Source organism: Mchenga conophoros, linkage group LG5, assembly GCF_057382185.1.
Source record: "Mchenga conophoros isolate Kocher_MC1m ecotype Shallow Benthic linkage group LG5, M_conophoros_male_GT1.1, whole genome shotgun sequence".
Lineage (NCBI taxonomy): Eukaryota > Metazoa > Chordata > Actinopteri > Cichliformes > Cichlidae > Mchenga > Mchenga conophoros.
The window spans coordinates 34188473-34204974 of NC_140530.1; the positions used below are offsets into that span (position 1 = coordinate 34188473).

General features: G+C 36.9%; 1 protein-coding gene across 2 annotated transcripts; it reads right to left on the bottom strand.

Annotated features, from left to right (window-relative positions):
* Positions 1-1208: 1208 nt before the first annotated feature.
* Positions 1209-14460, bottom strand: gls2b (glutaminase 2b (liver, mitochondrial)). 2 transcript variants are annotated; one of them, XM_085275066.1, is made up of 18 exons: positions 14012-14457; positions 13564-13663; positions 13323-13444; positions 10553-10682; positions 10249-10328; positions 9555-9718; positions 8006-8064; positions 7483-7515; positions 7311-7369; positions 6788-6854; positions 6106-6156; positions 5839-6015; positions 5592-5723; positions 5014-5106; positions 4864-4925; positions 4404-4480; positions 2354-2417; positions 1209-2146 (listed from the first exon to the last, which is right to left on the bottom strand). In XM_085275066.1, the coding sequence occupies exons 1-18, from the start codon at positions 14182-14184 to the stop codon at positions 1990-1992; spliced, it is 1800 nt and encodes a 599-aa protein (XP_085131192.1). In that variant the 5' UTR covers positions 14185-14457; the 3' UTR covers positions 1209-1989. The 2 variants fall into 2 exon arrangements, with proteins under 2 accessions (XP_085131192.1, XP_085131193.1); XM_085275067.1 differs by lacking the exon at positions 2354-2417 and having other exon boundaries at positions 14012-14460.
* Positions 14461-16502: the final 2042 nt, after the last annotated feature.

The following is a 16502-nucleotide window of genomic DNA, read 5'->3' on the forward strand; positions in this document are numbered from 1 at the left end:
GTCTAAATGTCTGTTTCTGTTTATTTCTTTAGTGGAATGGGTTCAAGATCCTGTCAGGACCACCATAGTCTCTTCAGGCGGCACTAGTCTCTCTGAACGTCAGCTTAATCTTATATAAGCTCTTTATTGCTCAGCAGTGCTCGTTCTCTCCACAAATCTAAGGCACACTGTTCCACCTGATAACAACTGATACTGTAGGTTGACCAGTTTGCAGACAACACGGACACATGTTGGACAGGCACATAGTGCCATCTGATGGATTAAAGAAAAAATGAAGCATTTGTGCTCTGTGGCTACAGTCTATTGTATCATATGCATGAAATTAAAGGTACAATCTGTCAAAAATTATTAACTCTACATTTATAAATAAAGCATTGGTAAGGAGAGGGAAGTCAACCCTGTAATGTCAAGGGTATCATATTTGTTATGAGTTTTTGTGAGTCTTAAAGACTCTTAAAGACTTAAAAGTGTAACTTCTAAGCAAGAAATTGCACAAAAATACTGGATTTAACAAAAATAGTGTAAATTAAAGCTCATATATGCAATATAAGCTCATATATGCACATTTATATTTATTTATTTATTACATTTTTCAGAAGGTTAAATACACAATCCTGTTTCAGAAAATGTGATTTTTTTGGCAATTATTTCATGGTACAGTCTTTATATGGTTAAAATAATGTGGTGCACATTTGTTATATCTCGCTAAATAGTTCTTATTACATTACTTGTTCCATTTGTTTTCATTGAAATATCTTGATTATGCAAAACACACACTCCTGCTGCTTTTTCATCATGTATTCAGTTGATTTCCTCGGTGCTGCAAAATATTTAATATCAAATTTGTCACACTATGAAGCACTGACTAGCTTAATAAAATCAAAATAAAATCAAGCTATGGGTGGCATACATGGCTTTAATGCCAAACCTTTCACATCATTTAGTTTTTGGAATTTATTATGAGGCTGGAGATCATAAAGTACCACACTGAGACACTCATTGTCTCTTTTTTTTACAGTAAAAAACATGCAGTTTTCCCAAGTCAAGGTATAAACATATACATAATAAATTAACATTAAGTTGGCCACTATGTGTTATAACTGTGATATTATGTCATTGTGTTTATGGTATGGATTTCAAATAATTTAAATGCGCTGAGTTTGATAGTTGGTTTGACTGGGAGTAAAAAAGACGAGTGTCACACAACATTCAGACAAGGCAAAGGAGGGAAAATCCTTTATAAAACAAAAACAACAAGCACCTTCCTGTCATCAAAAATCTTTTACACCCTGTCACCTGCTGCTGAAATCCATGTAACTTTGAGTCAGGTGGCATCAATTTCCCTTTGTGTGGCACTACATTGTACTCGGTTGCACTTTGACAGAGATATCAATCAAGTGAACCTCACACATATATACATTATAGAATAGAAATGCTATACGGACTGTAGTGTTCTAAAAATGCAATTGTTGCGTCTCCTCGAGGGCAGGAGGGGATAACACAACAACTCCGGAAACTCGGTACAGGTGTTATGAAAAAGGTTTAATGGCAGCGCTCTCACAAAATAAATAACCCAGACTCAAACAACAAATGTGGGGGAGAAAGGGACAGTTAGGTTGTGCCAAAAAAAACCCACCAAAAAGACAAAACCAAAACTTAGCTGAGCTATTATCCTAGAAAAGCAAAAACAAGAGGGAAAGACCCTAAACCTCAACTCAAAACAAACTCAAAATTACATGGGTGGCACCAACCTACTTACCTAGTGTTTCTAACAAAAAGACTCAAAATCACAAAAAGGAAATGCTAAACAATAAAATTTTCACCTGACTCGAATTTGAAGAAAATCTTTCATAAAGCTCCATGACAGTTATATTCTGTTGTTTGTGCGTCACTCATGTTTCGTGCTACAAATGGACACCCATATTTCTAAACTTGGAAAATTGCACAAATGCCCTGATGTATTACAATTTCAGAACTTCATTTTAGCTATCACACCATGCCGTCAATGGTGTCAAGCTTCTGGGGATGCACAGCTTCACTCTGCTTCTTTTCCTGCTGCTTGCACTCTTGCTGGTAATCTTTGAGCACCGTCACTAGCTCGTCATGCCCAAATTGCATGGCATCATCGACCGGTAGATTCCCCCACCTGCAAGTGATGGAGAGGCAATTCATAAAACTATGGATGACAAAATCCAAGAGTATACAAACTGTGGTATTAACATCGTGTGCTGATAAATAATTGGAAAAGTTTAGTTGATGGAAAAAGGCTCTTTACAATGAAGTAGTATGACAGTACAGGGTTAATGTAATCAATTGATTATAATTAGAATTATATACAAGGTATTTATCTCACCTGTCTTCTACAAATGGATCAACTTTGCAGGTTTCAGTGAGGAATTTTACTACATCCATGTGACCTAAGAATATAATTTTTAAAAAGCAAAAAAACCAAATTGTCACCATTGACAAATTAATCTAGTAGCACCACAGAATTAGAAATGGAGAAGAAAATCTGCTAAAGTAAAAACAAAAAACAATAAATATGTAATTACTAATTCCTTCTATTGGAATCCAGCTCAGAATGGCATTTAGGAATCTTTGCCTTTTCCCTTTTGGAAGAAAACTGCTGTTACTTCCATGTAGGGCTGGGTATCGTCACTGATTTCTAGAATCGATTCAATTCCGATTCACAAGGCCCCGAATCGATTCGATCCACGATTCGATTTAATTCGATTCGATTTAAATCTGGGAAATTTTGACAGTCAGAAATATTATAATTCAGATCAGTACATTTACATATTTTTGTATCAATAAAAAGGAAGCTGACACACGCAAGACTTTATCACAGGTGTGAGCATCACAGCAGAGGCCTTTGTGTCAAAGTAGCTGAAGATAAAACACAGAAAAACATGAAGGTGATTTTCCTGGCCTGGGATTTTATAAAAATATTCTGCAGTACATCAAAAACGAAAGAAAACCATTAATCAACATATGAACATTACCTCTGAAGTTACAGCGGTTTTATTAGAGACACGGCTAACGTTTTGCATTTTGAATAATTTTAAAAAGTTTAAATTTGTTCAGTATTGAACAGCAGAAATGAGGTTTTCTTTTCGGAAGAATGTAAAAGGGGAAAAAAACAGCGGCCGACAGCCTGTAAACAACAGTAGACTTGTGCGTAACAAGCAAGCGAATAATGAAGAAAGGGAAACTGTTCTTGAAGTACAGAGAGCTGTGCATCGCAGTGGAAGCAAAACAGTAAAAGTCTGAGTGAATTCATGACGATGTTTATGTGAAGCGTTTGGATCTTCTTTTGCTGCTGGTTCGGTCAATATTGTTTGGAGAGACATCAAACTAACAGCTTTAGAATCTGCTCATAAAGGGCGTGCACACAAAGCGCGGACCCGCCGACAGATCAGAATCAGCGAGCTGTCGGCTTTCAGCCCCGACCGTGAGAAAGGCGACATCTAACTGATTCTGATCCGCGGGTCGCGCTGTGTGTTTAAGTCTATGTGCAGAATCCGTGTTCCTGCTCTCATTTACTGTCTTAGCTGTTTGGTGGTTCTTGAAATTTTGTGAGATGTCACCTGAGATCCTGGCATTTTGGGCAAAATAAATTTATATTAAAAAAATCGATTCAGGATTTTAATGAATCGATTTTACGTTATCCAAGCCAGAATCAATTTTAATCGATGAATCGATTATAAAAACCCACCCCTACTTCCATGTTAATCCTCGAAACAAATAGTTTGCTTACGAGGCTCTTTTCAAGAAAAACGTTACTGCTGTAGTCGTGGCAGCGGAGTATTAAATCTGTGCTGTGAATAAACTAACATTGCAACAGAAGACAAATAATCTACCATATGGTGCTCTGTAAGGGTTTATGAGCTGGTTCATTAGTGGCTTATATAATGTGAGCCAGAGGTACTGAACCTCTACTGTTAATCATGAGAATAAACAAAGTGAAAACTTTGCGCTAATTACTGCTGTGAGCATCAAAACAAACGATTTAACAAGTTTAAGTATTTTTGTATCAGTCAGCAATGAAAAGAAATGACAGAGTGAACAGACACCATTCTTTTAACTGAGAGAAGACAGTGGATAGGTAATAAAGGTTGTTTTTATCTGCTATACCAACCAATCATCATTAAAACTGAAATCTGCAACTTTCTGCATCTGTTATCTTACAATTACACCAAGTTTTCTTAAACATCTATGACAAACTTTTGTGTTGTAGCAAAACTTTAAATGTATGTTGTTTGGATCAAAGTCATGATTAGTTTGATCTCAGATGATGACTTAAGCTAACTGCACTTGTTTTGAAGTCATTAATTTAAAAATAAATAAGTAAATAAAAAAATGACCGAATAAGTGTAAAATTAGCCTGAACTTATGACGCTTACCCTCAGCTGCAGCAACATGAAGCGCTGTTCGAAAATCATAGTCTTTGAGGTCCATGTCCATGGAAGAAAGTGCAAATCTGCAAAACAAATCAGTCAGCTACTTTCAAGTGCTCCATTATTCACAAGGGGTCGCCGCAGCGGGTAGCCCTGCATGTTTGATTTGGCAGATTTTTTCACTAGCTGCCTTTACTGATGCAACCCCAAAGAGATTTGTATCTCCTCCCTGAAACAAATTGTGGATTCCACACTTGTCTTATTAAAAAAGAAAAAGAAAAAGAGAACTCTTATTGGTCTTATACTCTATGCTCTGATTCTGTACTAGGTATAAAAGGTCATTTTGTTCACTACACCTTACTAGTAATAAACATTGTTGAGGTAATTTGATCCAGGGCCTGTTTTAGACATTGTGAGGGAAATGTTTTATAGAGGACAGACAAAATCAGGAGTCTCGATTATCTACCTTCTCAGTGCCGATACATCTCCACTGTAGGCAGCAAACAACAAGTTGAAAACAGACTTGTTCTGCAAAAACACCACAGAGCCATAAACATGGAGGCTTAGAGCACAGCGCATATTACATACAGTACCAAACAAAATACGAGCAACTCACCCTGTCATCTCCATCCTGTCTGCGAGGGTCCTGTTTCTTTACAAAGTGCCTCAAGTTGTCGTAATTGTGAAAATTGAACACTGACACAAGTTCCTAAGAAAACAAAAACAGTATGATTTAATCTTTAGGGGGGGAACAAAAAAATTATTTATTCTGTTTTGTTCTGTCAAAAAAAAATAATTAAATATTAAAAAACAGAATATAACAGCCACAGAATAAGTCAGGTTTATTAGACATTTTGCACTCTGTAAAGCAACTACAGACACATTCTGGGGGAATATTTATGGTATTAGTCGAAGCCAGGCTTCTGGCTTTAAGACAATGTCGATAGTGTAATGACTGCAAATTATTTATCAAACTAAACTGGTTATTACTGTAATCATCATCATCTTTTAAAAAATTAAAGCTTCTACCGTAAGGCCTGAAGTATTGACGACTTCAGAGCCAATTTAAACACGAGAAAAATATTAGAAAGGCCAGGATGTTCTACTTGCATTAAAAATTCAAATTAAAACATTAACGTGAAAAAACAAAACATAAGTGGTCTAAATATAATAAAACAGAAACTATTTTCTTGCCTGACAGAAGTGTATTCCTCGGACACTGTTTCCAACCCTGTCCAGTGGAGGAGACCAGCACATCACTCCCATCACATTGGGGATCACCAACAGAATTGCACCGGATACTCCTGATTTTGCAGGCAAGCCCACCTGTGAGATGAGAACGAGAGGCTGAATGTGCCATTTGTTCTAGGTAATGAGATTATTCCTATTTTTGTTGTGACACAGTAAAGTGCTTTTTCCATCACATCCTGCTGTTACTCACATGAAAAGCCATCTGGCCGGAGAAGTCATACATGCCACAGGAGTGCATGAGGCTCAGGGTGTTTCGCACAGCCTCAGTACTCAGGACACGCTCGCCTGTAATTGGGCAAATTCCCCCATTGGCCAGAGTGGCAGCCATGATGCTTCCTGACTCACAGGTTACCTCAATGGAGCAAAGCTGAGAGGAATAGTCAGTTTATTATTGAAACTACTGAATCATTTTTCATAAATAAAAGGCTGCAAAAGACTCTTTTTATTGACATTTTACCTGGAAGTAGAAGTCAAGGGCATCGATCATATCTGCTCCCAGAGGAAAACACTGGTGAGTGAAATATTATCATCATGAGTATCTGATTGACCAAAGTAAGCAGAATATTTATCTGAAACTTGGCAATTTGGTTTCATGAAAATTAAATAATATAAAAACCTTATTATAAATGTGGAATATGACTGCTGAGTACCTGATCAAAATATACATTTTATAATAGGTTAAAATGGATAAAAATACAGTATTTAGGTTTTAAATGTTAGCTTTTCCTTGTCATGTGTGTCATCTATTGAGTTTCTAACATGACCTCATGCGGACATTGCTTGAGTTGTCCAACATATTAAAAGTAATACGACCATTGCTAAGGAAAAATCAGTAGTTCTTGGAGGTTTCTGGCTGGCTTCTGATTTGTGTCCTACAGGCCTTATTCATTTGATCCTTCATTGTCACCATGATTGTCACACATCATAAAATGGCAAACAAGTTAATGTCATTTGGTTAGTGCTAACTTGTCTGCAAACCTCAATGAGACACTCAGTTGATCAATTAGTCATTACTTTCATAATAAAATCATGGATGATTAATTTTGATTGTTTTTAATTACTAAAAGATAAGTACTATCAAGTTGAAACTTTTAAATTCATATATGTGAGCTTTAGGAAATGTTTTTTCTGAAACTGACCTTCTTCTCTTTCATGTAGTATCCAATGGCAAAATTCCTGTCACCTGTTTCTTTTTCTGACTGGAACCTGAGACAAAGAAAGAGCAGAAATCAATATAAAAAAAACATCAATAATGCAATAGGTAGTGGACTAAACCCATAACACAGTAAGTCTTTCCATATGGAAAAGAAATAGTAAAAACATATATGATTTACTCATGAAAGTGGCCACTTTCATGAGTAAATCATATATAAATCATATAAGGCTTACATGATTTACTCATGAAAGTGGCCACTTTCTCATTACTTTCATATATTTTTTTAGTAAGTATACAAAACATACAAGTTTCATTATATAATTTTCCAAGGGATCTTATGTGTTTTCACTCTTGTATGCTTTTCATACAAGTTTCACACAAGACAGATACAAACTTTATAAGATTTATATATATATATCTTTTCCATATGGGTTTTCACTCATGCTTGTGCTAAATGGAGGCAAATAAATACAAAATACTCCAACTCTATTTTGAAATGCACTCACGTGGCATTGCTGAATCCTACATATTCTTGGCCAGCCATCTTTTTCACAAACTCCATAACCTGGAAAAAAACATCTGTGCTTTTTCAGCATACCTCTGAGCACCAAAATAATAAGCCTACATTTTTATATTCATGGTCTAAACAGAGTAGAAAACTGGAGGTACATTACTTACATAGTCAAACTTTTCTGCCTTATTTGAGTGAGGCTGAAAACAAGGAGAGTCGCTTGCTTGTGTAAAAACAAACAGTACTGAGTATAATTGCCACATTCACTCAGCTCCTGCATTCAGAAGCTGGTACCAATTGCACAGTATAAAAACACGAATGTGTTACTGATTGCATGATTTAGTATCCTATTATCAGCAGTAAGAGAAGAGCAGGTAATGATCATAAACCAAGTGGTCCAACTTTAAGGCAAACATTAAATATGCTATAGAACATCACAAATTTTCATGCAGTAAAACATCTGATGCATTAAGTTGTTTTTAAATTGAGTGCATAACTTTCTACTGCAAAGTACCATTGCTGCAAGAGTCTTACTCAACAGCAGGGTAAACACAGTTAGTTAGTGCATATTTTAATATTAATTTCTTTATTTAAGAGATTTGAGCTTCAAAAATATATAAAATCTGCAACTAACCTTTTGCTGCCACAGTCTTTCACTAAAAAGAGAGTGATAAGTGTTTATCTGTCTACCTTGATAAGAGAGCTGATCAAAATGGCTCCAGCATTCACCATGGGATTATGGGGCTTATCTATGAGACGGGACAGTAAGATAAGACACAGGGTTGAAGACAAATTCTTTATGAAATAATGATTTTGTACAAAGGACTGAAATCAATCTCTATAATATGTGAATCAACATAAGAGTTGTGGTCTGAAGTTTATATACACTTGTTATAGTAATTTGGGGATTTTAATGATTTCTTTTCACTGCTGTTTTTCCAGGGTAGAATGATTGTACAGCAAACATCTTCAATTATGTAAAAAAAAACAAGAATTGGGTACACAAGATTGCAATTATTGTGGATTTTCTCTAATTCAAACAACATCAAAAATATATATGCAGGTTCCAACATGCATGCTGCCCCCACTCTTAACAAATTGCACCTCAACCAGATGCTTTTGGTCACCATCAACATGCTACTGGGAGGACTGGATTTTTGACCGCTATTCTTAGCAGAGTTCAATGCTAATGTTCAACCCAATGAGTGTCAAACAAATTCTTTTTATGCTGGCAAAAAGAGACTACAATACCACTTGTAGCTTACTAACAAAGCTAATAGGGCTTGGCGTTGTCAGGTTAAAAGGCACTGTAGAAGCTTCAACAACAGTTATTTAAAAAATTTAATTTGGGCCTGTATGTATACTTTTTAACCTTTTTAGATTAGAGAAATTACAAAGTATATTCAAATTTGTGCACCGAATTCTTTTTTTAATAAAATATTTTCATATTTTCCAAAATAAAGCTGTACAATCATTCCACCTCTTCCAAAAGAAGAGGTCAAAGAAATCATTAAAATTCCTGAAATTACCACCAAACATACATGCTCATGATGGGTATATGTAAATTTCTGACCACGAGTGCATATTTTAAAAAAAGGGTCCTGACAAAATTCCTAATGTGCATGAAATATAATCTGAATAACAGAATAATATTTGTACCAAAAAAGTACTGCAAAAACAAATTTACAAAATGTCTTTAAATGTATATTGTGTTACCAATTTTTTTTTTTTGAAAAGGGCAACCAATAAATATTTGTTCTTTTTTTTTAACTGAAAAACAATTACAAACACTACCTTGTTACCAAAATAGCAACTAATCAGTTTATTACATTTCATTAATTATTACTGGTGTAAAATTTGACTCGGTGGAACGGAAATGGCCTGAATTTCACAGTATTTCTCAGAGAAGGAAACCAGTGTCAGTGACAGTTGTGAAGGACCTAAATTCTGTGTCAGAGTAACACAGCTAGATTTCTTCCTTGATATTAAGCAGAAGAATAAAGAAACATTATGATAAAATTATTATGAGAATATAAATTCGGGTTTCATCTGGACGAAGACATTGTTCATCCAGTCAGTTTAGCACTTATGCAGGAGTAAAAGGAAACTAAGATACATGTTATGTGCTGTGCTAGATGCCTCATAACTAGATTTCTTTGAACTTCAGGTGTCATTTCCGCGCACTGATTGCATTGATAGATTTTTATAATCCAATAGGAGGTAATGAGGCTTTACATACCTTCATCATCAAGTGAAAGCACATTGAACTTGAGTCCACTGGGCTCCATGCCAACATAGCGGTGAACCTTCTCAGTTTCTGACTCATGTACGGCAATGGCATACTGCAGGGGCTTCACGCAGGACTGCAGGCAAAACGGCTGTTTGGTGTGGCCTACTGAGTGCCTGCAAAAAGAAAACAGAATAGACCTTTAGAGCCTACACAATCTTGAAAATAAAGTGACAGTCATACTGAATGTGCAGTATCACTTTAAAAAAAAGTATGAACTATGTTTAAGTAGAGACTGAGAGAACGCTCATTTATATTTGATTCACCTTCTGAAATCTGTAGCAAATGCACTGTGTATGAAGATTATAAGACTGGAACTAAAAATTATATTTTGATTACAGAAATGTGTATCAGTAAGTCTGTGACTCAAAATTGGACAAAAATAAAACAAAGGTACAGCAAAACATTAGGCTGATGTTCTGCAAAATTTTTCACATGAAATTGTCTTACAAAGAATATGTCAAATCAAATAAATCTAGTTACACACTAGACAAGAAAAATCTTTGTTTCCAGCTGTCATTCAGTGATAGCTGGGAAATCACAATCTAATGAGGAATCTCATAATATATGAATAAAATAGCTCTATAAATCTCTACAAATCTCATAAAAGACTCTCATTTCATTTATTCAAATGTTTAGTTCCTACCTCTGTCCGTCAACTGTACACAAAGACACACCCCATAGCTCTGGGCTGAATTTAGCCAGTTGGGGAATGTAGTCTGCAACCTGCAGTCACAATGAGAAACACAGTTAAAGTTAAGACAGAAGTAATGCTCATTCAGAAGTAATTGTTAGAACTAATGTTAATGTAGTAGAAGAGATTCCTTATTTACTCATCAAGTATTATGTTTAATGTGTGCAGATATTGGGGCAGCAGGATGAATTAGGAGAAAGCTTTATGCAGCAAATAAACCATCATAGCATGGAAAACTAAATTAGGAAAAGTTTACCTTCCCATCACTTTGCTTCTGCACTTTTTCGTAGATTTCATTTATTTTCTGTACAAACAGGTCAAACTCAGGGATGATAAACTTCTTCCTGAAGGCCTGGATTAGCAGAACAATGTTTCCTCCTACACATCTAAGACAAAAACAGCATAATGCAGAATTACTCAAGAGCCCTAAATAAAAAGAAAATACTTTCATTGCGTGTGTGTGTTGTTTGTGTACCTGTTTAGACATCTTTGTGGGGACCAAAGAATGGAAGTTTACTATACTTGTGGGGACCAATAGCCCGGTCCCCACAAGTCTGAAGGCATTTCAGATTCAAAATGCGGTTTTAGTTAAAGAGATACAATTGGGTTATGGTTAGGTATTAAGAGAGTTTTGTTTAGTTTTCTTTTCATAAAGCTCTGGTGCACGGTCCGGTTAAGGGTTAGGGTTAGGCATTTATTTTTGATGGCTAGTGTTAGGGTACGGGGCTAGGGAAAGAAAAGCATTATGTCAAGTAGATGTCCCCACAAGGATAGGAGTACACACACGAGTGTGTGTGTGTGTGTAGCCTCTAGAGTAAGTGGAAGCCAGCAGCTGTCAGTTTTCATTAAGTGTGAGAAGCTGTTCCTTTGATCAAAACGACAGTAAATAAAACTGACATGTCCTGACACCGACTTTCACACATCCATGTTTGGGATGGATCTTGATGAAATGCATGTATTTAATTATGACATTACAATGTGTGTGAATTTATTACTGTATGATAAATCTAACATTCTTAAGCTATACCTGTACGTATTTGCATTACATTATACAGTGTATCAGTTTTTCAATTTATTATTTATAAAGAAAAAATCTGTATGCGCACAATTTGTGACACCAGAAGCCTTAAAAATTGCATAAAATGTTGTCCATTTAGTTCCGACTTCTTCTACATTCTATAGTTCCGCCTTATCATTCTTAAACCTGTCTGAATGACTGAACATAAAGTACGTGGAAGACAAAAGAAGAGAGAAACAATTACGCATAACATCACATACAACAAATCCTGTACTAAAATGGATTGTTAGTGGAAGGTCAGGCTAAAAATAGTTTGGTCTCATGCCTGCACCTGCTTCCTCATGCATGGAAAACAAAACACCATGGACTGTCACAGCTAAGATAGCCCTCTCTGAGGGATAGTGTAACGAAGATTAAGTCCCACAAAAAAACAACAATAATTGTGGGAGAAATGTAAAGTTAAATTTCCTGTCAACTGCCGCATTAGATCCATTTTTCTTGGCCACTGTTGCCCTTTAGAGTTTGCTAAAAGTTATTCTGTGTGCCATTTTCTTAACTTGATTTCTGACTTGCTAAACTGACACACAAATGACAAATCATGGGCTTATCCACAGACTGCATTGGTTTCACAGAGTGGCATAAGAAATAATACTAATAATAAAAAACAAAACACAATGAAATAACCAAAACAACAAAAAAAACTAAAAAAAGGGAGCAAAACTATATCTCCAGCAGCCGCAGGACTAACAGTTAAATGTCAGCACTTACAGGCAGTTCACCGCGAGGGTCGACGTACTGAGTGTAAATAACCCTAATGCAATGAAACTTAGCCTCATTTGATTTGTAGTGATCAAAGACATAAAGCGTTTACCAGCAATGTAAACCATTTTTCCAAATTGAATCACACTCTGTAGACAGAGGCAGCTGTGGCTCAGGCTCTCTGTCCAATAACCACAGGGTTACTGATCTGATCTCTGTGTCCTAATTGTAAAATGCTTTGTTTATTAAGTTAAAAAGTGCACACATTTCCAGCTAGACCATGGGTATAAAACTTAAGGCCCAGGGGCCAGAATCGGCATAATGGACAGCTTTGGAAAACGTGAAGGGGTTATAAATGTTTGTATTTTTAACTGTATTTTAATAGGTTTTGCAGCATTTTATGCTTTTAAAGACCTCCCCCGTCACAATTTATATTACACCACAGTAATTAAAAAATATATGAATATTTAAATAAGAGAAAAGTTCCTGTTTTTTAATACTGACTTTACATTGAATCCACAAGAAAAGAGCATTCTCTGTGAATTAAGAGAAACTTTCTGTTTTGTTATTGCAGGACAGTCTGAGCAATTAGCTACCAGAAATTCTTGTTTCCTGTCTTGTGAAAGATTTCTTTCAATTATTTCATCTACTACACCACCATTACTATGTCATGTGGAAAATCTAGGACTTACTGTGTAATTCCACTTTTTTCTGACATTATTCTCAGAGATTAAATGTGTAGTTAAACTTTTTTTTTACATTGTTAGAAAAGAGAATTTCAATGGTTAGGCCTACTTAAAATCAAAGTGATATAAAATAATTATCCAGACTTTCCTCTATCTTCTACTGGTTGGACTTCAGTAGAAGATAGAGGTTGTCTTTTAAACAGTTTGCATTTGTAAAATTTACAAGATATGGGGGTTATCATGGTCTACTACAGTGGAGTTGACTGTTCTCTTGTCAGTGGGAAAGGCACAGGCTTTCTAATCACAGTATATAGTTATATTCATAACGCCCTGGCAGTAAACCTGTATATACAAGACCATGGCCCCCAAATTGCTCCAGAACCAAATTGCAGGAAAATACAAAAGAAATTCTTTAATTAAATTAAGTTTTGGTCAGACTGGATTCTTTTTAGTTTAATTAAAGAATGATTAACTGACTCATTTCCCAATCATTTTGAACTGCCTGTGTGCTTTAGAGGTGCTATTGACATAAATTTTCTTAGCCTTGAGAAACCGCTTGTCACCTGTGGAAAAGGTCTTTGTCCATCATCACCTCGCCAACAGATTCCTTCACGGCCTCTCGGAGCTTCTCCATGCAGTCTTTAAGGCGAGGATCGGATGGGTGAAGGCCATTTTTTTTCAGTGCCTGCAAATAAGAAGTTGTCAGCATTAATGTCATTGCACACAGTATGTACAATTAATAGGATAGTATATATTCAGTAGCAACAGTGCATATAAAGTAATGTACAGATGATGTCTGCTTACTGCTGTAAAGTATGAGATGGGCACTTGCTCTTTTCCCTCTGTGATGGTGTAGAAAAGCATGTTTTCCACTCCGGAACCAGATGGCTTTGAATGCATATTCCTGGTGAAGTGAAGAGCACACTCTTGAAAAGAGGAAAACAATCAAAAGAAGTGTTGGATTCCCTTAAAAAAAACACAACAACAACAACAAATAAAAGACAAGATTGCTTTTATAGCCTACACATGCTGCACACACAGACATAACCACCTATATGGAGGTCCATATGGTGACTGTTCTCTTCCTCCTATAGTTTCTCTGTGCCCATAACACAGAAAACAACTGCTTATGCACAAATAATTATATACCAGCATATGGCAGATAATAGTTAGTGTAGAGGCGTTCTGTTTAAACGAATTCACACCAGTAAGAAGGTGCTGATTCTCACCAGTTTAGCACACACATACTTACATTTTCAGATGCAAACGATCTCGTAGTGCAGGGGATCGTCTCTGAAACTGAGTTATTGATTTCGTGCCCAAACAGCATGCTGGTTGCACGATGAAAACCTTCTTCGCCACATCTGTACTTTTGACCACCAGTTGAGCAGAGTTTGACAGGCGCAGCGCGTTCAGGAAATGCATGGCTGCGACAAACGGCACAAATAAAGCCTTCGCGATAGTTCGTTCAGGATGAAATCAACACAGATAACCTTGCTGTTATTTTCTGAGCTGGACGCCAGCTGATCGTGCGAGGTCGTTGACTCACCAGCTTTAGGCTGAAGTTGAAGTTTTGTTACCTTCATGTGTCATCGGAAAGGTGGGACTGTTTTTTTACAAGCCCTTTACAAGTACAGTTCATTTACTTGGAAAAAAACATTTAACTTAAAATATATAGAGATCTCGACTACTTAAACAGCACAACAAGAAACAGGTTTATATTATTAAAACAGCCTAGAATGTGTCACAACCCACAACTCCACAAATACTCGTTTGAAGCGTGGTTAAAGTTTTACAAGGAGCATTTGAAAGCAGCAGAGTCTGCACAAGAGCCGGTCAGAAGCTAGAAATAAATTTCCCAATCTGAAACTCCAAAGCTGTTGGAGTATTAAAACGCGCATAAGAAAGAAATATTAATATTTTACGCATTACTTAACTGCTTTTGCAACATTATGGGGAAAAAAATCTAATCTTTATAGTACGGCAATTTTAAGCACTTTAGTTCTGAAACTTTCATGCGATGTTTTAGCACCACCTGGTGGATTTTCCAGTCAGTAGGTTTGAATGTAATGTGGTGTACATTTATAGTTGGCTAGCAATGTGCCAAAATACTGAACCCAGTTCTGACGAAACATTTTTTTTTTCTTGTTTCTTCTAGTGGTTCAGATGACTCACTCTGCTTCTTTGCATTAAAAAACATAAAACAGTAATAATGTCCCTCCATCATGGTAATTAATTCCATCTCTGTCAGTTGAAAATGTCCTGGAGCTACTGAACTGCATTTAGAAAGTATACAAAATAATATAAAATAATGTTTAAAGAGCCAACAATAATACAGTCATACACAACTTAAAAACACGACAATCACACACATACAGTGGGGCAAAAAAGTATTTAGTCAGCCACCGATTGTGCAAGTTCCCCCACTTAAAATGATGACAGAGGTCAGTAATTTGCACCAGAGGTACACTTCAACTGTGAGAGACAGAATGTGAAAAAAAAAAATCCATGAATCCACATGGTAGGATTTGTAAAGAATTTATTCGTAAATCAGGGTGGAAAATAAGTATTTGGTCAATAACAAAAATACAACTCAATACTTTGTAACATAACCTTTGTTGGCAATAACAGAGGTCAAACGTTTACTATAGGTCTTTACCAGGTTTGCACACACAGTAGCTGGTATTTTGGCCCATTCCTCCATGCAGATCTTCTCGAGAGCAGTGATGTTTTGGGGCTGTCGCCGAGCAACACGGACTTTCAACTCCCGCCACAGATTTTCTATGGGGTTGAGGTCTGGAGACTGGCTAGGCCACTCCAGGACTTTCAAATGCTTCTTACGGAGCCACTCCTTTGTTGCCCGGGCGGTGTGTTTTGGATCATTGTCATGTTGGAAGACCCAGCCTCGTTTCATCTTCAAAGTTCTCACTGATGGAAGGAGGTTTTGGCTCAAAATCTCACAATACATGGCCCCATTCATTCTGTCCTTAACACGGATCAGTCGTCCTGTCCCCTTGGCAGAAAAACAGCCCCATAGCATGATGTTTCCACCCCCATGCTTCACAGTAGGTATGGTGTTCTTGGGATGCAACTCAGTATTCTTCTTCCTCCAAACACGACGAGTTGAGTTTATACCAAAAAGTTCTACTTTGGTTTCATCTGACCACATGACATTCTCCCAATCCTCTGCTGTATCATCCATGTGCTCTCTGGCAAACTTCAGACGGGCCTGGACATGCACTGGCTTCAGCAGCGGAACACGTCTGGCACTGCGGGATTTGATTCCCTGCCGTTGTAGTGTGTTACTGATGGTGACCTTTGTTACTTTGGTCCCAGCTCTCTGCAGGTCATTCACCAGGTCCCCCCGTGTGGTTCTGGGATCTTTGCTCACCGTTCTCATGATCATTTTGACCCCACGGGATGAGATCTTGCGTGGAGCCCCAGATTGAGGGAGATTATCAGTGGTCTTGTATGTCTTCCATTTTCTGATGATTGCTCCCACAGTTGGTTTTTCACACCAAGCTGCTTGCCTATTGTAGATTCACTCTTCCCAGTCTGGTGCAGGTCTACAATACTTTTCCTGGTGTCCTTCGAAAGCTCTTTGGTCTTGGCCATGGCGGAGTTTGGAGTCTGACTGTTTGAGGCTGTGGACAGGTGTCTTTTATACAGATGATGAGTTCAAACAGGTGCCATTCATACAGGTAACGAGTGGGGGACAGAAAAGCTTCTTACAGAGGACGTTA

What these genes read in the sequence shown, in the direction of transcription:
- gls2b (XM_085275066.1), bottom strand. Translation starts at nt 14,184, where the DNA reads ATGCATTTCCTGAACGCGCTGCGCCTGTCAAACTCTGCTCAACTGGTG. An exon ending in GACAAAGACCTTTTCCACAG is followed by an intron (nt 10,683 to 13,322) that starts GTGACAAGCGGT and finishes TTTTTGTCTTAG; the next exon opens with ATGTGTAGGAGGAAACATTG. An exon ending in GACAGGATGGAGATGACAGG is followed by an intron (nt 4,926 to 5,013) that starts GTGAGTTGCTCG and finishes GTGTTTTTGCAG; the next exon opens with AACAAGTCTGTTTTCAACTT.